The sequence below is a fragment of the Ixodes scapularis genome, unplaced genomic scaffold (assembly GCF_016920785.2).
Source record: "Ixodes scapularis isolate PalLabHiFi unplaced genomic scaffold, ASM1692078v2 PGA_scaffold12__126_contigs__length_90152505, whole genome shotgun sequence".
Taxonomy (NCBI): domain Eukaryota; kingdom Metazoa; phylum Arthropoda; class Arachnida; order Ixodida; family Ixodidae; genus Ixodes; species Ixodes scapularis.
Genome location: NW_024609838.1, coordinates 76,067,106 through 76,090,014, shown reverse-complemented (window position 1 = coordinate 76,090,014; position 22,909 = coordinate 76,067,106). Strand labels below are relative to the sequence as shown.

General features: G+C 47.6%; 1 protein-coding gene across 1 annotated transcript; it reads right to left on the bottom strand.

Annotated features, from left to right (window-relative positions):
- Positions 1-6,271: 6,271 nt before the first annotated feature.
- Positions 6,272-22,777, bottom strand: LOC8037844 (mediator of RNA polymerase II transcription subunit 8). Its single transcript, XM_029987739.3, has 7 exons — positions 22,687-22,777; positions 22,474-22,592; positions 19,589-19,733; positions 16,890-17,030; positions 15,209-15,293; positions 10,007-10,171; positions 6,272-6,386 (listed from the first exon to the last, which is right to left on the bottom strand). The coding sequence occupies exons 1-7, from the start codon at positions 22,690-22,692 to the stop codon at positions 6,307-6,309; spliced, it is 741 nt and encodes a 246-aa protein (XP_029843599.1). The 5' UTR covers positions 22,693-22,777; the 3' UTR covers positions 6,272-6,306.
- Positions 22,778-22,909: the final 132 nt, after the last annotated feature.

Sequence of the window (22,909 nt, the reverse complement as noted above, 5' to 3'; positions counted from 1 at the left end):
CTGATCTTGGGGCCATGGTTCAAACATTCTCAGCGTGTAAATACGGTTGTCTCGTATCCACTTCACTCCATCACTTGTATGGAAGTGTAAAAAATTGCTGGTGACCCATTCGGAATCGTTACAAGGGAGCACAATTCCTACATTCGTACGATTTGACAAAACGTTCTGAACTAGTTCACAGAAGTACGGTGAAAAGGCGGGCCAGATTTTACTTCCCATGGATTCAAATATGCCAGTTTTCAAACTGTGAACTAGTTCAGCCAGCCTTGGCAAATCGAGCAGAGCTAATGTAAACCTCGGTGCATTGGGCTGCACCGGTATAAAACTGTTTTCTGTCTGCGCTGCAAGCTCCTTGCAGACATTACTCGTCCGTAAAAATCATGAGACTCCAGAGACAGTCGAGATTTATTTTGCCGCAACACGCGGCGTACTACAGATGCAAAGGACGATCGATTAGAAAGGGTGCGTCCAGGCTAAATGCCTTATGCATGTAGCGTACGTTGCTTTGGCTGGCCCACTAGTGTCACCACCTTGAAGAGAGATCAGACAGATCAGCATTAGTTCCTCCTCGCAGACCTTAAAGCCCAAGAGCATGCACGTCCCAAAGTGCAGCACGTCGTGTTCTACCATACTCCGTTTCATATTACAACGAACTGCAGCAGACGCCACGAGCCGTTAATGCGGAGCGCAAGTTCGTCTGCTTTTTTTGCAGGGGTTGTGGTGACGTCAGAATGCCGAGCTCCGACTGGCTCTGATTGAAGGATGGTGGGTAGACTTCAAAGCAAGCTGCCTTGAGGTCTACCCACTCTCCTTCAATTGGAGCTCGGCGTTCTCACGTCACCACAACCCCTGCAAAAGGAGCGGACGAACTTGTGCTCCGCATTTATTGACGCGCAAGTGTCGCACGACCTGAGGGAGGGGTGCATTTGGAGCATCGGACTTGCTTGGATGGCTCGTAGCTTCCACTGCATTCTTTTGCGAGCTAAGACGGAGTCTAGCCTGCACTCACTACTGGTCGTATTATCTAGCCAGCTGTTGCCAGTTTGTTTGAGGTTCTCGAACTACAAAATTTTAGGCGTATTGTGCACCGTCATGTGTGCAAAATGGCTTTCATTAGATCGCTGCAAATTAAAAAAAAAATACAAGATTTAGGAGTGTGCAAACAGTGGCACGGTTGAAATCGAGGAAGTGCGGGGCAGAAAGGCAGGCTAGGATATTCTGCGCCGTAGAAGCGAGGAATTGCAGGGTGCCATTCGAACGGAGCCACTTTTCGCACACCTCTAAAAAGAACTACCGCGGAATATCACAAAAAGGAGGATGGGCACTTATTAGGCCTAAAAGCGAAAAGGGCACGTAGTAGTGTAGGTGGTCGCTCGATCTGACGGGACGACGGAGGTCTGGCAGATCCCCCAATTTCAAAGCAGCCGCTCCCATCGAGCCTGCTTCGAACTGGCACTCTCGTGTCAAGCTTCGCTGCTCTCCTCCAGCGCACGTGCATAAAGCCTCTCTACTTCGCACCAGTTTCTTTGAGAACCAGGCAACACGGAGGTACAGCTCGGTGGGCTCAAAAGTTTGCTGGGGTGGGGGCTTGATGTGTCCTTTGCTAATATCTAAAATGTTTCAAAGGTACGGGGGGTGGGCACTTACTCTGAGAAGGCTGCATGTACGGCATTGTTATTTTCAACTCGTTAGTCTGACAACTGGGCAGGCAAATAATCGGTTGCATACTGTAAACAAATTAATTAACAAACTTTGCAATTTTAGAAGAATTAAAAGATTCGATCGCACAAATACATCACCCCACAATAATGAATACGTAGCATAGTGCTCCCAACCACAAAATTTTGCTGCTGCAAAATATTTGCAAAATATTGAGCCCGCAAAAATGAAGTCGTTTACAGTATTTGTGGCCAAACCAGTAGGTGGCACATTCAAAAATGAATTGCGCTGCAGAATGCTATGACTAAGGCAATGCTGCTCCATCGAGCACTGCGGAAAGGTGGCAGTGGTGGTGGCACAGGAAAAAGTGAAAAGAGGTGGTGGCAAACATAAAGGTTGCAGAGATGTGGTGCCAGGAGGAGTTACCACAAGCTAAAGTGCAAAAGCTTCCAGCAAGTTTGGGTAAAGAAATGATGGTGCCATTGGCCTTCCCTGCCTGTTAGGAGGACACAAACATATCCTAACATAAAATCAAAACCTCGCAAGGTGACTGGCTGGTCGGTATCTGTTGCCATGGCAATCGCCATTTTGGTCCTTTCCAATCTTCAAAAAGGTCATTCTCAACCAGCCGCGCCAAGATTGCAAGATTGCTATGGAGCGTCATCGTCCTGAAAGTGTTCCTTGCCAATATAAGCATCTTTGGCACTGTGTATGGAATCAGCTTATCAAAGAAGCTTATCTCCACAGATCTCTTACAATGATAATGTTCTTGCATATTTCAAGACCGGAAAACCTTTTTTTAATGCCGACAAGCCCCAAAGCCACATTTACTGGCAGTGTGAGAATGTGCGCTTGTTTTGCCGATCTGTGGATACCAAAATCTCGGTATTCAAGAAATGGCCTTATAAAGCAACCCGTCACCATAAATTTGTATTAGCTCTCTAAAAAATGGAGAGGTAAAAGGGAAACTGCTCATTTTATGGACCAAAATGGCCTCCATGCAAAGAGCTTGGTGCTGCTTTAGCTAAGACTCAGTGACTCAGTCCTGAGGTGCCACCCAGGACGAGAATGGCAGGAGTCTTGGATGATTTCCTTCATGCAATGTGACGAAGTTTCAAGTGTTATTAGCTCCTGCAGAATTTTGTTTTTCCCGTTTTGCCCCTTCTCTAGCTTATGGCCCCTCGGTGCTCAAATTGGTTGGTTGCCACCTTTTCCAAACTCCTCACTCATGGTGCGAGTGGACAAAGCTTTATGCAGCATCATAGGAGACATAAAACAACACATCGGGCTGCACAAAGCTGTTGAATCCGTTTTCTTCCAGTGTATGTCGACTCTCACCGTTTGTCCACAACAAAATTCTACTTTGCTGTTTTGACCACGCTTTGGGGAAATCATTTAATGTTCCACGGGAAAGAGTTGAGCACGTTGGTTACACATATTTAGGAGACACCAGCGTCTCTCTCGTCCTCCTTACATTTGTATGCTTGGTTTGTTCAGCTGGTGTCTCCTAAATACATTTAATGTTCCCCCCTGACAATAGTACCACAACAACGATCATCTTTCATAAACCATGTTGATCAGTTTTTTGTTTTTTTTCATCCTCTTAAACATGTATGAGCACACCGACTCAATGAGCCCGGCAAATCCGCGGATACCCGCAATAAACCGGCGGATTCGGATAAAAATTAATGAGATTTGGAAGATTGCGGATCGGATGCAGTTGCCAGGGACTGCGGATCGGACGCGGATATCCGCAGGTATCGTTTTTGCCGAGGCAGTATATAAATGTGTGCGACCACAAGGTGTAGAGTGAATAAGCGAGTAATACTGTGAAGTGCATCATCAAAATGTATTGCAGGGGCAAACTACTCTCTTACATAAAAGGTGCCAATTGGGGAGAAAATAGTTCTTTATGTTGAAAAAGATTTGATTCTCGCCGAAGTTCGCTTTGGAACGTTCTATCTCGCCAAAAATACCGTCCCTAGAAAAAGTAAAGAACACAGAACTATCAGTTGTCCTGAGAAGTGTGTTCTTGTTTGGCAGGGAAAGAGCGAAAAACATTCTTTGGACAAAAGAAAACCTGCGAGCGGCTTCTTCGCCTACAAGTATATATGGAGGAGACTGATTTCGGTCCTTGGAGTGGTGGGACTTGCGCCAGCATGGGTTTCCAGACCTGTCTTGTAGCGCAGTTCGTGCATGCCATCCCAGCATCAAGTGCACCAACAAAAAGAGACTTCTCATTAGCGGGTATTCATTTGAGAGGTGAACCAGTCTGAATCCGTCCAAGTTGACAATATTCTGTTTCTTCAACACCGCAACCTCCACGAGTGACACGTAGCGTGCACATGCAATTTCTTTTTCTCGACAGTTGGCACCGAGTTGTTTTTAAGTGCTATATGGTTCCGAGCATGCAATTGAGGGTCCGTGTTTAAAACTGAAACAGATAGGAGGTGTTGGCATTATTGAATAGTGTGATATTTTCCCAGTGGTGTACTAGCACCTTACCACATATACAAGAGTATTTTGCTCTCCCGCTTTTTTTTTTTATTGTTTGGCGTATATAATTGATGCAATGCTATTATTCTCTCCTTTGACAATTTTCACATTTATAAAACATGCGTTTGCTTGGAGTGGGTTTTACAAAGAAAAAAAAATAAATATAAATTTTCTTCTTTTTGAGCACATATACTGGACAGAGGGTCAGTGTCCTGGACTCCCCAAGACAATCTAATAACTGCGATCATCTTTCGAGCAATGTGAAATGTCTGGAAGGATGATCGCCTATTTTATAAATACAATAAAATGACTTTCACCGTATTCTTACACAAAGATTTCTTTGTAAAAAGGTAAGCAGATGGCTTATAGGATACCATCCAGATGTTTTTTTTAATTTATTTAATGTTTAATTATGCTTGATTTTATAACGTAAAATGAATTTGCGAATTGAGAATTGGACGCAATTCCAAATTTTGCGGATGCAAATCGGATGGGGCCACAAAGTCTGTGGATGATCAAACTGTTACCTACACACACGGCTCCACTGACTAGTATAGAATGAGCCAAAAAAGCCAACAAACAATTTAGTACCATATCTGATGCACTAGTCAACATGCAAGCACCATGCTTCCTGAAATGAGGCACCCAAGGAAATTGCGGGACGCACTAATTGAAGCACACTTACAGTTGCCTGCAAACTACTGCCTTCCAGTATCTTTCAGATCTTACCATGTTAGAGTGACAAGTTACCTAGAATCTTGCAATGCCTATAACTGAGTGAATTCGGTATTTCGTGAAATAAAGTATCCAGTGTGTGTGTGCCAGTTCTGTGGGCATATCTGCTTGCATGGGCACTCGCCTTACCATAGAAGTTAAATGCCCGCCATGAAAAAATAGTGAGTGCACAGGCGAGCTGGTGGATATTGATCATGATGTAGAAAACCTGAGACTGTGGTAAAAGCAGAGAAACTTGGTCGAAAAAGAGAGACAGGGGAAAAGTATGTCTCAATGTCCCGTCTTTCTTCTTCGACCATGTTTCTCTGCTTTTACCACAGTCTCGGGTTTTCTACATCATGATCAATGCCCGCTATGCTACTTTTCATTTCTTTTTTTTTTTTTTTTTTTTAAGTGCAATCCAGTAGAAAGTATGAAATACCGCAGATTTCGGAGATGAAAATGTTTTTTTATCCGCAGATATAAGCTATGCATTGCCGAACACTCCGTCTCCACCCAAATAAAGTGCTAGCAGTTTGGACCAGATGCCAAAGTTTCAGAACCGTTGTTATCCGATTCAAAAGATACAGCAATTTTTAATCAGATAACAGTATGTTCATAAACTTTGGCATCTGGTTTCAACCACTATAGCTGTACAGTGTTAAACCAAACGAAATGAACCTCTATAGCTGTACAGTAACTCTGGCAATGGTTAGAGTAACTGTTCATGCTAGCTGCATATGCTATATAACACAAGTGACTTGGGAGAAAAAAACAAGCTCTCGCGAGTTATAATATTAGAAACAGTACTTGCCCTCGACAGTTAAGGTCTCGCGTGGCGATTGTGGGTTCAAACGGGAAACGTTTTGGGACCTGCCAGGTCTGGTCAAAAACCAATGGCCCGGAAACATTTCCCGTTTAAACCCACGATCGCCGCGCGAGACCTTAACCATCGAGGGCAATTACCGTTTTCAACATTGGTATAAATGTATACGCTCCTCTTGTGAACACGGCGATGAACAGTGCACAAGAGACACTGCAGAAGAAAACAGATGGGACGAGCGCCGACTCGCGACTAAATATACAAAAGAAAGGAAGAAAGAGGATGTCCTGTCCGTTTTCTTCTGCGGTGCCTTTGGCTCTCGTTTATCATTGTGTTCAATGCACGCCAACTCGGCACCTCGCTCCTCGAGCGAAGCGTGTGCAGTTTCAAGGCCCCATACTCTGAAGGTCTATTTCGTTTCGTCGAGCACTGTAACACTTTGGTGAAGACCGAGCGTTCTGCGACGCAAAGTAAAATTCCCCAATGTGACACAAAGGTGGCATTGCAGAGCAGGAGAAAAAGGTGCAGCAGCAGGCTAGGGACGTGGCAGTGGGAAGAGCGGGCCGTGGCGACGCCAAGTGCACGGTTTGGACTCGTCCGCTTTATTGCCGGGTTCACCTCCCGTAGGGATGACTGGCCCCCGCTGACTTGATGTTGGTCTTGATGGTGCTTGGCATCTTTCCGCCAGGGTGCACTGCATCGAGAGGGTGGTCCAATTAACGAGAAGATGCCGTGCGCTGCTTTTTACGCGTGGGAAGGTCACGCAATGTCAATCTTTAGGTGTTTCTGGTGTTTAAACTTCTCAAACTGGGTTCCTAAGAACCCTGTTTCAGAACCCATGCTCGGCATCGGCTATTTTGTGCTACAATATCGAGACAAGCGTAGCTTCTATAGCGATGCTGCCCCATGCCTACGTCTCGCGTCCCATTCTTGCATGCTCGCGTGCAGAGGCGACACCAAATGAGGTCCCGCACTCGCACGACCGGCCTTGACGGCATTAGAGCGCTCCGCAAGCGATGCTAGCTTTAACGACATAGCGTAAAAATGTCAACACCGAGCATGGGGAAATATCCGTACTTGCCTCAAAATCTCGCCGGCTGTTGAAAAAGGTCTTTCGGCTTTTCCGACGCTTTGAGACACGAGTTCAGTAGCTGGTACCTATGCCAGTATAGTCAAAAATGCGTCCGAGGCCGCGGCTAAAGCCCACGAAGGAGACGAGGCTTAACAATCGGAGCGAGCAAATACCAAGAGCGAGAACGGATGACTGGCGGTGTCACCTGTCGCAGCAACCTATTACTGTCGAAATACCTTCTACCCATTCTGTCTGAATTCTCGAGCCATATGCATTTAAACGGCTACAAGTACATTTCTATTTTATCGGTTTATCTAACGACACTGCAGACCCTTAGGCAGTTCAAGTAGGAGAAATGCACTGACGCAGAAAGTAAGAAACGAATTGACAAGTTTTGGCTTTGAGAATTAGCCGGTACTTTGAAAAATTTGCCCACTGCCGCGATCGGCGACATCCGGGGCGAAAATATTTACCGGGGTTGAAAACGGCGGAGTTTCCGCACCAGAGACATCGGACGACAATGGTGATGTTACGGGAGATGACAAAAATGGACTCTGCATCGTTGAAATCTATGCCAGAATGTAGTGCTAATGGTTGGGATAAGATGCGAGCATCATGAAACGTTAAGGTGGTCAACCGTGTTTGCGCACCGCAGCTAGAAAGCCCGGGAAGCGAAAGCTCGTGCTACGGAACCCGCGGGTCCCAGGTCATCCCTGCCCGATCTGGACAAGTGTCGCACCAACGTGCACAGCCACTACTGCACGCCGGTTCGATGCTGCGTGATGCACGTCGAAGACACCAGGCAGGCAGTGGTACAGTGTAGACCGCATATAACGTATGTCGCGGGAGTCGCGAAAATCCGCACTATAAGCGGTACCGCGCTACAACCAAAACATCAGTTTTTCAGGCCGAAACACATGCCTTGAGACAACTTACCTTTGTAAAAGAATTTATTTTATGCTAGATGAAAAATAAAGCTTAGTTTGAGGAAAGTCTTTATTTCACCAGACAAGTACAGTTCTGTCTCAAGTGTGTCATACATTTTGAAAGAAATGAGCGGCTTTTGCCTGGCGCAGCCTTTTAACGGCATCGCGGGTTGCGGACGGACGTTGCGAGCGTTCAGGATTGCTAACCCTAGTCACTTTTCTCCGGAAATGAAAACGCGTGAAAATTCGCATCCTTCACACGGTACGCGCCAGTAATACCTTCAACTTGAGCACACGCATGAAATGCGCCAAATAAGAAATCCGGGCGATGTTCGAGGACACAAATGCTTAGAAATCACCACTGTAGTCGAAGTAAACAAACACGACGACACGGGCGTTTCTGCCGTCTTGAAAGCACCGCCATGACATCGCCGCACGAGTAGGTGGATCTTCCTTTCTAATACGTGCTGGGTTATCATAGCGACACACAACGAAAATTCACAGTCAAGGATAGCGCTTTTACGCGGAATGATGAGCTTCCACCACGCCCTCTACGACGACCACAACCGACGCCATGTTTGCGGATAGAAGCAGCCGGCCTGCGACCGGCATGCAACGCGCGCGAACACTTCTCCTCGACTTGCGATTGGTCTCCTCGACCTGCGATTGGTTCATTTAAATTTTGCTTGTTTGCTTTTGGTCTGTCGTTGCGGTTGTTTTCCAACGCAGCGGAGGGATGCACGCACGTGAACGACACATGCGTGCGTCCCTCCGTCGCTATGGCAACTGAAGCCTCTCTCTTTGCTTCTTCCCGCTTCTTCGAGCAACCTCCTTGCCCCGCGAGTGCCGCTTGCGGCTCGCGCTGGCTCGCGCCGTCAGCGCCGTTATCTAGTGTTACACAGGGAAGCGTGCTCGCTGCTCCGGTCGCCGGCGCGGTCGGCGGGCTGTTCTAGAAACCGCACTATAACCGGTATTTCCCTTCGCGCGCCTGCATTTTAAGCGGTATGTAATTACATGGAGTTCTATGGGAGGCGAACCGGTGGTTTAAAAAAACCGCGTTATACCCGGTCCCACACTATAAGCGGTTACGTTGTAAGTGGTCTACACTGTACAGTACTGGCCGTCGTCTACAGCAGAGATGCCCACCAGCACTGGCTTGCCCCCGTCCAGACAAATCCGCATTAACTTTTACTGGAGTAAAGAAGCGCTTATTGTGCTCCAGAGAAGGCACTGCCGGACAAATTAGGAGGAGTATGTTTGACGTGCCGTTTTGCTCAGCCAATGGGAATTTAGGTGCCATTTAGCGCAGCCAATGGGTATTTAGGTGCCGTTTTTCGCTGCTACAAACATCAGATAACGCCGGCTTCGCTCCACGGGACCAGTTAATGCTTTCACATTAAAACAAGTCCTCGTATAGTCCACACCCTACAGATAGTCCGCATGGCGAAAAATTGCAACTCTTAAGTAAGTACACTTCGTAGAATATTGGCGACTGCAGCGAAACCGAAGCCGCATAGCGGCAACACTGAGAAGCTCGGGATAAGACGTCATTTCGACTCTTGTCTGCAATCGCTGCTTCATTCTCGTAGGCAGCATAGAAACAAACATTGTCTCCAGTAATTATTTTTATGCTTCTGCCGTGTCATTTCTACGCACTTTAGGAATGACACTATCGCCAAAAAATCGCTTTGCTCTCATATGTAACACCGATTTTACGCTGCAGTGCAAGAAATTGATGGCGGTCCGCATGCTGAACGACGAAAACGACCTCGGTTCGTCTGCCATTTTGCCTGACTAGCTATAGTTCACTGGAGTCGTGAACAGTCCAGAAAATACGGTACCATATTTACGGTGGAGCCTCTCTCGTAGTCCCAACATTGCGAAGAACGCTACTACTATAACACCCGCAACGCGTCTCTGACCGGCGCGTTTCCTGCGTCGTCAAAAGTGGTCCCTCGATTTCCGCCCTACGACGTCAGAAAGGTGTCGCATCATTGCCGGCCGCCATTGTGGCGGTGTCGCGGAAGCAGACGCCCGTTCATCTGCGGGTAGATCTCCAGCCCGACCAGTCCCCAGAAGCCTCGGCAACCGGGAGTTGGGACGCCTCGACACTCATGTCCTTTCTCGCCTTCTTCCAGAACTCATACGTCCAACCGTCAAGATGGCGACACTTGACGGCGTGACACTCCGGCGTATGCGGCGTCGTTTGTTGCCGCTCGGGGACTACTTTCGACGCGCGGGAGAAACGGGACACCGAACGGATCGGTCGGAGAGGCGTTTGCGAGGCGCAGTACGGGTAGAGGAGGAACGTCTTACTGGCGAAGGCCTTGCCTCCCCGCTGTTGCCCGGACACCTGCGGCAGCGGGGACTGGCTCTTGGGCGAGCCGAGAGAAGGTCGCAGGCCCTTCCCCACGCTCAGCGCTGCAATCAGCGCATTGGTGTCCTGCAGGGACGACGTCTGCGCTATGGTGCCCCGCTGACCTGCAGCACAAGCAGAGCTGATGTAATGGTGTAGAGGGCACGGACGTGGACGTCAGCAGTCCCTGTGGGCTTATATTGCTGGCGACGCTTTGGTACGCGCAAGGAAAAGTTAAAACACCACTGCCAAGGTCTGCACATGGTTGTGTTCTAGCTTCATTTCGCACAAAAGCACCGGTGTCGCACATTGCATGAAAGTAAATTAAGTTGATGAGCGCCCAAACACCCCAGCTCGTCGCAGTACGATGAACGCGCCAAACTTTTCGTCCACTTTCTCTTGCCTTTTTTTTGTCGCTCTCTTTCGCCTCCTTTCTCTCGGGACCACCGACGTCGGCGCTCACCATTTGCCACATTCGGCATGCACCTTTACCTCCCCGTGCACCACGGGAGCCATTTGGCATCGGCGTCCCCAAACCGCTCGAGATGCCACTAAAAAATTCACCGAAATGTCTATTTGATTTCGTTTTCTTTGGCAGCACACTTTGTGGTGTCACCCATCAGCTAGCCCTGACACGCTTCCAGTTCGAGCATACCGTATTTATTCGAAAATAGGTCAACCTTTTTTTACCAGAAATATCTTCCAAAATGAAGGGTCCACTTATATTCGCGACTAAAAAATCTCGACCTATAATCGTAAAAAAAGCAAGCCGATCAAGCGAACGGAGTTCCTCCCTCGCGCCCGCCACTCTGCCGGCTGCTCTGTATGTCTGTAAACACATATTTGAGGCGCATTCTCTTCGTACCGAGGGTCTAGACACAGAAAAGCAAAAATAAAAGAATAAAATTACGGCAAGAAGCAAGCATTAGAAGTCTCTTGCCGCTAAACCCGATTACCCGTCTGCGGCAGAGCGGAGCACATGAAGCGAGTGGCACTGGGACGTACAGTGGCGCCACGTTGCAGAAAAGAGCAGAAGCAAAGTACGAAATTACCTCGTGGCTGTGTGAGCGTCGTTTCGTTACGTTTTGCAAAACTTCTTTTGTCCGCTGCCGCCATATTGCAATTGTGTCTCTGTCCGTGTCGTTCTCCGCTCCTGTATCGTTGCACGTTGCTTCCAACGATGACCAAGCGGACGAGCTGCACCGCTGATTTCAAGCGGCGAGTTATCCACTTCGCTCAGAGCTCCAACAACTGCGCCGCTCAACGAAATTAAAATGTGAATGAAAAGCTCATCAGAGGCTGGCAGAAACAATAAGACAATCTTTTTGCCTGTTCTGGGCAGCGTCGTGCGTTTCGTGGCCCAACAACCGGAAGGCATGATGCCCTCGAAAAAGAACTGAGGCTTCACGTGGAAGACAAGTGCACTAAAGGGCTCAGGTGTCTTGCAAGGATATTCAGACCAAAGCTTGAGAGTTGGACCAACGAGATGGGATCAGCCGATCGACATTTAAAGCGAGTAGGGGGTGGGTGCGGAAGTTTATGCGACGCAATGGACTCTCTCTTCGTCGGCCAACTCTGAGGAGCAACTGGTGGAATTCCAGCGGTACGTTATCAAGCTGAGACATGAGAAAGACTACCTTCTTGGCCAGCTTGGGAATGCCGACCAGACCTCAGTATACTTTGAAATGCCAAGCCGCACCACGGTGACAACAAAAAGAACCAAGGATGTCCGCTTGTTGACAACAAGACCCGAGCATACCTGATTTACTTTTGATACTCTGCTGCACAGCCGACGGACGGAAGCTTCCGCCCTATATCGTGTTCCACTGAAAGACAATCCCAAAAGAAGTCTTCCCAGAGAAGATAATCATCCGGGCAAACGAGAAGGGTTTTATGAATGAAGAGATGGTTAGAGAGTGGTTCAAATTGTATGGATGAAGCGCCCCGGGAGTAGACCTGAATTTCCCCAAGATGCTGGTCCTGGACTCGTTTAGGGGCCACATTTGCCCAGGGGTGAAGAAGGCAGTATGACTTCAACCCTTGGACGTCGCCGTAAACAAGCCATTCAAGGACCGCGTCACAGTCCTCTGCAAAGAGTGGCTGGCAAGGGACGACGCTACCATGACTCCAACGGGGCGCCGGAAGAAGGCTTCGTGTAGCGAAGTCGCATCTTGGGTCAAAGACGTGTGGGAGGAACTGCCAGCGACCATCGTTCAGACCGCTTTCAAAAAATGTTGCATATCGAATGCACTCGACGGCACCGAAGACGATGTCATCTGGGGTGCTGAGGACGCCTGCGAAACGTCCGACGACTATGACTTGTCTGGAAGTTCGGACGATGATGGAGATTGTGGCAGCGAGTAGTCAGGCCTAGCGACGCATGCAATTAATAAAGGTGTGTTTCGTTAAAATTGTCTGTCGTCCTTTTAAAAATGTGGGTCGACTTATATTCAAATTATTTATTTTTCTGGTCGGTGGGTTTAATCAGTAGGAATCGACCTATTTTTGTGGTCAACCTCTTTTCGGGTAAATACGGTATTTCCTCATTTTTCGAACATCGTTCTTTCACCGTAAAGGCCCATTCACACACTCGTCTTTCCTTACAACCGGTTCTCGCTATTTCTTACGACGAGAAAACCCACTGGCCGACGCCATCTATGAGGCGTCCCTGGAACTGCACTCCTCTAGAGTGAACGCTATGCAGTGTTTTCCAGATGAAATGTACCACTATCTACGAGAAATGGTCGTTTCTAACATTGTCAAGAGATTTTCCGAGCGAAAAAAGATGCGCGACCAAAATAGGAAACATACTGAAATGACACGTGTTTTACAATTAACCTACGGATGGTCCCAGTGTGTTCTCATTGTAAGAGATCACAAGAGATTGTAAGACACTCAGTCATAAGCAGTTGAATGTGTGTGATTAAAGGGACACTGCAATGAAAAAATAATGTTTTCGTCTAGAGCAGGGGTGGCCAGGCTGACCTGCCCTAAAAGCCGCAAACGAAATCACGAAACTTCTAAGAGCCGTGGAGGGGGGGAAGGGAAACTTAAATTTTGTTCAGAGTCTGACTGTACGTATGGGGGCACAGGCTGTACGACTGTATGTATGGGGGTACAAGGCTGCCAAACCGCGAGCAAGAGGTGAGGAGAAGGGGGGGGGGGGGGGGGGGGTCCCCTTACGAGGGATCCGCGAGCCACACTTGGACCAGTAAAGAGCTGCGGTTTGGCCACGCCTGGTCTCGAGGGACACATATATTAACAAAAAAGCTTTCAGCCTTTCCACTCTGGTGAAGAATGAAGAGCAGTGGAGCTGTAGCCTCTGTTCTCGGCGGTGGCTTTCCAGGCGAGCGACATGCTCTGCTTTCGCAAGAGAATCTGAAGCGCTCGACGAAGTGGAACTTGAAGCGATAGCAACCTCACGGCAATTGCAAAACCATTCGCGCTGCTGCGCACATCACCGCTCATTCCGTTCTTGCTCTTCTTCCACCGAAGAAATGTTGCTGCAATCAATGAGCAATGGTGGCAAGCAGACAACCGGCAAACACAGCACTCTGGACAGACGCCGCCATCTATGAGCGACAGCGACAACAAGAGTATTGTGTCGGCCACGGGTGTTGACATTTGTTTGGTACCGGACACGATCCTGGGGAAGCTAGCCCTTAACAGCTGTAAAAAAAACATCTTATAGCACGAAAAATAAATTTTTTTTTTTAGCAATATTAATGTGATGCACGTCGATGAGTGTGCGCGGGCTCTCCTCCTCTCCCCCTGAAATGGGGGAGGAGGAGAGCCTGCGTACACTCAAAATGGGAGAGGGGACGCGGGCCTCTACCTTCCACTGCATTGCCAAGAAAAGCTGTCGCGGAGTATAGATGCAATGTAGGCGAAGAATGTGGAGGTCACAGCCTACTAAACCCCGCCCCGTGCTTACATCTCTCATTGGCTGGTGAGATGATTGATGCGTGAAAGGTTGGTTGTAAATTTGTATTTCCGTGGCGTATTAATATTTTAATCTATTATTTTTTTTATGTCTAAGAAGCAACTAATCAAGATGGAGTCATTACTGCTTTGAAATGTATCCCGAGATTGCTTCCCGCGCTTCTATTTGAAACGTTAACAAACATGGCTGCCGTCATCTGCAGACTGCTCAACGAGCTCAGCTCGTTGAGCTCGTTAATTTTTGTAAGCACGGGTTGTTTTGAGTTTACGGAGGTGTTTAGAGGAAGATCCCATCAACTGACGTAGTTTGCAGCAAACAACTGCGGCAAGTATGCGCCTTCGGAAGCGCTGTGCGGATGCTTGTTTGCGCAGCGGGACTGGCCCAAGCCTAGCATCCCATATCAACAATTTTGGTCGATTTGGCTTGATTTCTTTCTTTGCGCATGTTGATGCTCAATAAAGATGTAAAGTCCCGTAAAAGCGGCCCCGCTGCTTTTACGCAACCGTCATGATTCATGCAACCGTCATGATTCAGACCATGGTTTAAATACCCGAGAAGACACCTACACAATAAGAATTTGCGAGCCATTTGGCAGGAGGCAATCAGGCGTTTGGCTCGCGTCAAGTTTGTCTAGGTATGCTCCCATCATTGCACCTCGAAAAGCAAGTGTTTAAGTTTTGCAGCGCACCTCGCCTTTTAAAGCGAATACTTTTACGTCCTGTCTTAATTGAGCGTCATGACTCTCTCTCAGCTTGGTCCGGGATGCCACGAGAAAAAAATGACAACATAAAAGCTGAAATGACTGCATATTTATTTTGTTCGTTTTTTTAGTCCTGTCAGTCGCTTTTTACCGCCATTGACAGACGCTTGTATTGCACCATCACTCGCGCACGATGCAACAATAAAATGCCACAAAAGCTCGGACACGGTATTAAGCGCTCTCAGTTGTGCCGCGTGTATGGCAAGCTCCACAACCGAAATGCTTTAGTGTCGTGGTCCAGGACGAGGCGACTCGAGACAAAACGGGCGACATCGTTCGACGTCCTCTCCCAAAACCCGAAGTGTGACGACCTGACAAAAGGCATGATGTTTATGGTTCGCGGTTTGTGAAAAGAAACCTTCAGTTGAGAGTGAGCGCTCTGTTTTCTCTTATGAATCAGTACCAGCTGACCCAGTTGTCACTCCTTCTGCCAAACCCAAGACCTCTTTGTCCACAAACCTGAGTTGCTCTCCCAGTTCTCCTGAAGGTTCTTGACCCCGTCCAGAATGGTGTTGGCTGCCTTGTTCAGTGCTGCGATCTGCTTCTGCAAGTGGAATCGGCATCGGACGCATTTGTCACTCGCGAAACGTGTCTTACGACGGGTGAAAGTAACAATGACGATGCATCGTGGACCTTGTTCATCATATGACGCATACACTATAGACCTTGAAGTAACAAATTGGTTGCCTGCACTGTTGCATGTGTTTAAGTTGAAAAGAAGGATCCTGAAGGCCTCAGGCCGACAACCAACATTACACCAAGGCACTTAGCTTTTTCACGGCCAAGTCTTAAAGGGGCAATAAAGCGGCTCGTCGAACTGCTTGGACTCACTTCCGTCGCAAAGACTTCTTGGTCGGAAACCAATGGGATGTCGCTCTGCTGTGTTTCTTTGCGGAAACCAATGGGATGTCGCTCTGCTGTGTTTCTTTGTTGTGCAGTCAATCCCCAGACGCTCACTATCACTGCAATGCACCATGCAGTGGAGGAGGGAACGTTTACATCACAGACTTCGGACTTTTAAAACATCCGACGTCGGTGCTGCCGCTGCTCGTTGTCGCCGGCGTAGCGGCGGAAAGTCACTTGGGGGTGCATGCGTAAAATTCAAAATTTGTTTTCTCGTAAGAAACTTAATGTTTTGATGAGATATTTTGTAGACGTACTTAGGGGTGGATATGTAGTGCATGATGAAAAATGTATAAATACTGATGACTGTCAATGTTTTGCTGCAGCTCCCCTCAGCGTGATTTAGTCTCTAAACATTCTAAGAAATTGGAGATTAGATTGATATGCATTTGGTTTCCCTATTAAAAACAAAATAAAAAAATTGCGACCTGTTTTTTTTTAATATATTTCGGCACAAAAACAGGCGCCAATGGACGTGCGACAGCCAATCGTGAGCGATCGCTTCCTGCACGGCAAGGGGGCCCGACCAACAGCGAGAAAAGCAATCGCTCGCGATTGGCTGTCGCACGGCCGATGGCACCCTCTGGTTTCCACACTGAATAGCAGAAAAACTGGAATGTCATAACCTTTAACCTTGTTTTAGATCGCAGCTCTTAGGCGCCCGTTTCTGGCTTGAGCGGTGTCGGCGTAACCGTGAGGTCACGTGACCCCCCCCCCCCCCCCCTCCGAGGTCACGTGACCCCGGGAAGGAGGGGGTGGAGGGGGAGGGGGCAGGAGGGAGGAGAGGAGGAGTAGTAGCAGGCAGGATCACGAGGTAACGAGGAGGGGTATACCTCCCCCTCAGTACTCTTCCCTCCTCCTCAAGAGCTGCGCTCTAATTCGGTGTTACAGGGAGTTGTAAACGGCTTTCATTTCTTTAACGGGGAAATTGGAGGCATATTAATTTAATCCAGAATTATTTAGAATTCTGAGAGGTCATAGATTGAGTAATGACCATATATAGGCAATCTCATAAACCACTTTAGTGCCCCTTTAAAACGTCAGCCAAAGTTTTGCCAAAACCTAAAACGTTTCTGTTTTAGCCCCGAATGAAAAAAAAAAATTTTGTAGCGGAACACTGGCTGACAGACATAAGGGAGATTCCTTTTCGAGGTCACGTGACCATCCCTACCACATTGGTCATTTGATCCGACATCTCCGGTCTGAAGACCTGGCGCGTGCCGTGTGAGCGACGTACCTGGGCAGTATCCAAGGACAGGAGGCTGGCCTTGGAGGTGACCTGCAGCTCGGCCGCCTCTATTTCCGGGTCTGGCTTGGTGCGGAGGTAGTCCGGCACCACCTCGTGGTTGAAGAACTGGATGCGATTCTCCGTCAACTTCTGCGAGTGTCGTCGGATAAAAGGCGAGTCGTACGACCTCCCATCCTTGCTTGCGGCATAGAGTTAACATAATCATCTAGAGGCAACGGTCCCACGCATTCTTGCTGCTTTGAAACAGCGGGGTTTAGAAGTGGACATAGGTGGTCTTGATGGGACTATACTACTGGGAACAGTTAGATATTGGTTACTTTTTTTCAGTAACGCGTGCAAGACTGCTGGTAATTGATCACATTCCAAGAACATCTGCAAGTTCCTATCCTGCACACGAAAACGTCGCAGTGAACGAGAGGTTGATGAGGTTCTGTGGACGCCTGGCTTATCTGCAATTCAATCCTTTAAAGCAACCTCGTTTCGGCATCAAATTTTATAAGCTCCGTGAATCCTCTAGCGGATACTGCATGAACCTTTCCATACACGCAGGCAAAGACACAAAGTCAGATGCAACCTTTTCAATGCCGTGCAGTGAAGCTATCGTCATCGACGTTCTCGGAGAGCATCTTGGTGATGGACATACCATTTATTTAGATGACTGGTATTCCTCACTACACCTCCTCATAGCTGTCAAGAAGAATGGATCAGTTGACATGCAAACAGATGGGACTAACAGGAATAATATGCCAAAAGCATTAAAAGGACTTGAAGTAGGCCATGGAGGAGTGCAAGACTTTGTTCTCACATGGCATCATGGCTATTCAACGGCAGGATAAAAAGCGTGCTACAGTGCAGCTGACATTATGGACACTGGAAAGAGATGGCACAAGGGAAACGAGCCAGGGCTGAAGGCTCAAGTTGTACAACAGTACAACAAAGGAATGGGAGGTGTCGACCGCCAAGGTCAGCTGTTAGCATCCTTTCCGATAATGCAAAAGTGTCTTGTCCATCCTTGTCTTTTATGTTCTCCCCTTTGTTTATATTACCCTTACCAGCACGCTTCTCATTCCAAGGGTACAAGAAGGTTTCTCTTCTACATTCTCGACATAGCTGTCTCCAGGGATGGGCAGTATTTCAAATACTTTGTGTATTTTGCATTTGTGTTTAATTACAAATTGGGTAATGTATTTGACGTGTGTATTTAAATACTAAAGCGTGGGTATTTTAAATACAATTGTAATTAAATACAATTTTGTGGGCAAAAATACATCCCTCAAATTTATTGTCACGACTCATTTTGCTCATCCTAAGACGTGTCCAGAGCAGGAAGAAAACTATGTTCTGTACTGAATGCAGTGTTTCTCAATCAAGCACAAGCGTTTAGTGACTTTGTGATTGCGGTGCTAGTCCAGGGCAAGAATAGTGACGAAATCAACGTTCACAGGCCTTCGGCGAGAGGCTCTGTCTTGCGGTTTGGCCGTTATGCGGTATGGCAGCGCGAAGTGGCTCCCATTCTGAACTGATCTTTACCCCGTGTTTGCTGTCGTTTGTGGCTAATGAAGTGTCATGCCGAATTACTGTTTAATCGCGCAGCAAACGCAATGAAAGCCGCTTTGGCTGCCCGCTGCATACAGCCTATCCAAAACATGGTTTAGTGGCGCCCTCTGGCGCCGTCGACACGGAGTGCGGCGGCCGTGAGCGCTCGATGAGCTCACGACTCTTCCTCTGGTTCACGGCCACTCAAGCCAGGACCTACGACGTCATGAAGGAGGTTATTTTTTGCTTGTTTTTGTAATTCTAAATTGCCACAACTTTTAAAATAAAGCGAATTTCGCGAAAAGAAAAGTTTCACTAAGTTACTACGTTCAGTACGCTCAGGTGCGGTGCAAATTAAAAAACAGTAAAAAGGTCCTTGCAGGGCCCCTTTAATTATCATTTAAAAGTAACCTTTACAGTTCAGCTTGCAAGTACAGGTGACACTGACAAAGTAGTTGCCCACACAAAAAAAAAAACGCTAGGTGGCGACAACAGAAACACAAGGCTCATGGATGAAGTGTCGACGATGACCATAATGGTGGTCGTAAATGCCTGCGTAATAGCATAACATGACGCAATATGGCACGGCAGAACACACAGAAGTAACAATCAACTAAAGCGCACCTAGGTTGCACGTGGGCCACTCAATAATTTACCTTAATTTCGGATATTCGTAATTTAAAAAGGGCACAAAAGACGGGGACTAAAAAAGTGTAAACAACAAAAAAGCGCTCGTTCACAACTGGAAGTCGCGAGCACTTGGTCACAACTCGTGGTTGTGAACGAGCGTTCACCTGAGGTCTGCATTCCATCTTTCTGTATTTTGGGCTCCGTAACGGGTGCAATCCGTCACTAATAGGGTGAGAACGACAGGGCATCGTTCTCCAATGTCTGGCCTCCGGCGCGTGCTCGCCATGTAGCGCCGTGCTTTGGTTGCACGTGGTACCCAAGCATTATTGAAGGCAGCAAGCTCGTGCCAGAAGTAGGACAAAAGAAGGACTTTCCTGTCATTCTTCTATCTTATAATGCCATTTTAGAACCCCTTTGCCGTCCCAGGCAGACGTCTGGGCAGGTAACGCAACGAAAGGGCCGAACCGCCAGAGTTTGGCGCGCTCCATCCCCAGACAAGGAAGAGCCTGTTGCGCGCTCACCGCAAGCTCCTCGTCCCTCTCCGGGTTGAGGAGCAGCGGCAGGAGGATGCGATTCCGAAGCGGCGGCGTCTTGTCGTTCCTCAGCACCTTCAGGAGGGTGTTCAGCTGGCCCGACAGGAGGGCAAAGCTGTCCAGCACGGAGGGCCTGCAAAGGGTCGAGGTCATGCGGGGGAAAACAACTTCCTCGCTTTATGGACGGATGGACGGCGGTCGCCACACTTTTTGCATCGGACGGTCGCTTGCGCCACTTAACCTAGAAATGGCACGTCAGTAGTTTAGCAACGTGTTGTAGTATAACGAACTTCGTCCAAATTGCGAACTAAAACCATACTTCTTGTGTGAGGCTCATCAAAACGTTAGGCGCCGAAGAAAATCGACTGCGTCTGCGTTAAGTCCTAATTTCAAACTCCTTTTGTTCAAGTTCCACCCATTAAAAAAGCAAGGCGAAAGAGCCCAAGTATGCACCCGATCTCACCACCCCGCTGTCTTCTTCCACACAACAAAGGTCGTCTGCAATGATCAGTGCCACCGTGGCAACAAGGAGTCTTCTTTACAAAGGGATGCATGAACACGGCGTTTGAAGCCGGAAACGGCAGATGCCATCGTCCAAATGCCATCTGCCAAAGTGAACGCAGCAATTCTAGCCAAAGTGGTACATACTGTTGTGGAGGGAATTGCTGACAGTAAACAGTGGTCGCCTGGAGAACCTGCGGGGGTTCCGAACAGGTTGGTGCATGATTGTGCCTCATATTACCATAAATTTTCCCCGAGCAGATTGAACAGAGTAATGGCTGCGCATAGTGCAGTTTGTATAAAAGCCTAGCTCAGAGCCCAAGCCAGCCTCGCTGCGTTGGCATTAAGAAAATGGTGTGGCTGTAGCTGAACTTGGAAGCTGCATATGTGTGTGTTTATCAACACTCGGTAACCACAGCAGACGGACTTCATCGTGCGGAAAGAGACGGCAGAGTGCCGAGACAAAGTGCGTGTTTTGGCTCTTTTGCTTTGCTTTTCGATGAGCGAAACGTGAACAAAAAGAGTTCAAAATAAAGACTTACCCAAGATGACTGATGGATGACTTACCACGAAACGACAACAAAAATATGTTTTCTTCGTTCATTCGGTGGCTTGGCTTGCTTTTCTGGAACATGGAGCTAAGGCATCAAACTGCCCCAGAAACATTTACATTCCTCCCCTTCAAATTTTGCTCCAAGTTCCGTATCTCACTTCATCGTCTAACCCAGGGATCTCCAAACTTTATGGCTGAGGGGTCAAACTAGGTGTCTGTCGCAACCTCGAGGGCCAGAAAATAAAAAAAAGTAACTAAAAAAATAATAATAAAATAGACAAAAGCTTTTTAATACAAAAATTTAAAAAGAAAAGGTGTAATAAGAGAAAATTTATGTGTGAAAAACATGACTTGTGAGTTATATAGTCCAATGTATAGTATAATTTAATATTTAGCTAATTATGACATATAATAAGCTGTAGCCCAGAAACCTCGCCTGGCATAAATCAAGGCATTTACGGTCGTCGGCATATTTGCAAACAGCAGAAAACTAATTGAAATGGGAGGAATGATTATAGCAATACGCAAAACTTATAACCCAGGAAAATGCAAAATAATTTCAAGATAATTATGCAGACATAAAGCAGGGGACTAAGAATTGAGATGCCAGTGATGACAATGTGCAAGAAACGTGACGAAACTATGAGCGGGATAAAAAGTCAGAACGGATCAAAAGAATTTTGATGAGCGTCGCAGCGCCGTTTCTTCGTACGCTCTTATTTTTATGCCGGTATCAATGGGCATGCTGGAAATAGCCATAGGCCGGGCGTCACTGCAATGACCGCGGCTAGCCACAGACCGGTGGGAAGGCCTCTGGCCTGTGGGCCGGGATTCGGAGACCCTTGGTCTAAAACACCAATTTGGTGCGATGTTACGCTTCGTTAGGACTTTGTCCGCCAATCTTAGACTGCTGTCACACGGTAAAATTTAACGTCAGTTTCATAGACTGACATTAGGTGATTGGCAAATGTGCTTGTGATCCCGACTACAGACGTCGCACATGCACTGATTGGCGCCGATTGGCCGATCAGATAACATCAGTCTATGAAACTGACATTAGATTTTACCACGTGGCAGGGGTATAACTTCTTCTTTGTGATCGTTATCTTTTTTTTCTCCTCCATTCTTCTATCCTCACCCATAAAACTCAGCGTTTCCGCCATACCCGTTACCCCCTTAGGGGGGACTGGACGAAACGCCGTGCATTTCAGAAGCATACATTCCATCGTCTCTTCACCTTCAGCAGTCCACAATACCCGTTGTCCGCATGTTCAAGCAGTAGAAACGCAACAAACCTTTTATTCACTTCACACAACTAATCTGTATCTTCCTTCAGCAGGGTGAGGAAAACCGCACGCTTATTTGCTACTTGAACCTTCTGCGTTTCGTTCCACATCATCAAGATTGCCGGTCTCAGCAGCCTACGAATGCGAGCTGGTTCTGACCTTGTCCGGTGAAAGGTCCACTTAAATATAGGGTCATAGCAGTAAGTAGACCCCATACTATGAGAAGAAACTAGGGTCCATAGGCTCGGCATCCTGGCACGTTTCGGCAGCCGCGTTTTGATTTCCCCATAGTCGCAGACGAATCTGGAACTTTTCTGTCCGAAGTCTGCTCTATACTCTATTTCACCTTATGACGTCTCGCAAGGCTCGAGCCTGCACGCGCAGTCGAGGCACGACGGAACGCAACGGGCGAGCGCTGGAGCCCGGCTGTGCGAAACACCGGCCCTTGGCGGGGTTGGACGAGTGCTTCTTACATATAGCATAAATATCGTATAAAAAGACGACGGATCCAGCCAAGCGTAGCATGTCCTTACCACTGCAGGGTCTCGTACTCTGTCTCGAGCTTGACTATGAAGCTCGCGATGGAGTTTTTCAGGTCTTGAGTGCGGCTGATCATAGCGTCCAGCGCTATGTCGAGCGCCTTCTCTTCTCTCTGCGAGGCCACGACAGACAGTAAAAAAGACACAGGCCAAAGTAAATAGACGGCAATACCTAAACTTTTCACGTAAATGACAGGAAGTACGTACCTCCATGCTGATTTCGCCGTTTTAAAGTCGCAAAAGCTCCAAAAGTGTCAATTCGAAACCCCACACTTCGCCATGTCAAAACAAAACGGGGACGGTCAGCTCCGCAGTATATGTCCGTTTGATATTAAATCAACTAATAAAATAACAAGCTAATGAAAAAACAATCAGCTTAATAAAATATATTTTAACGAAATAAAACTTAATTTTAACATACTAATAAAAG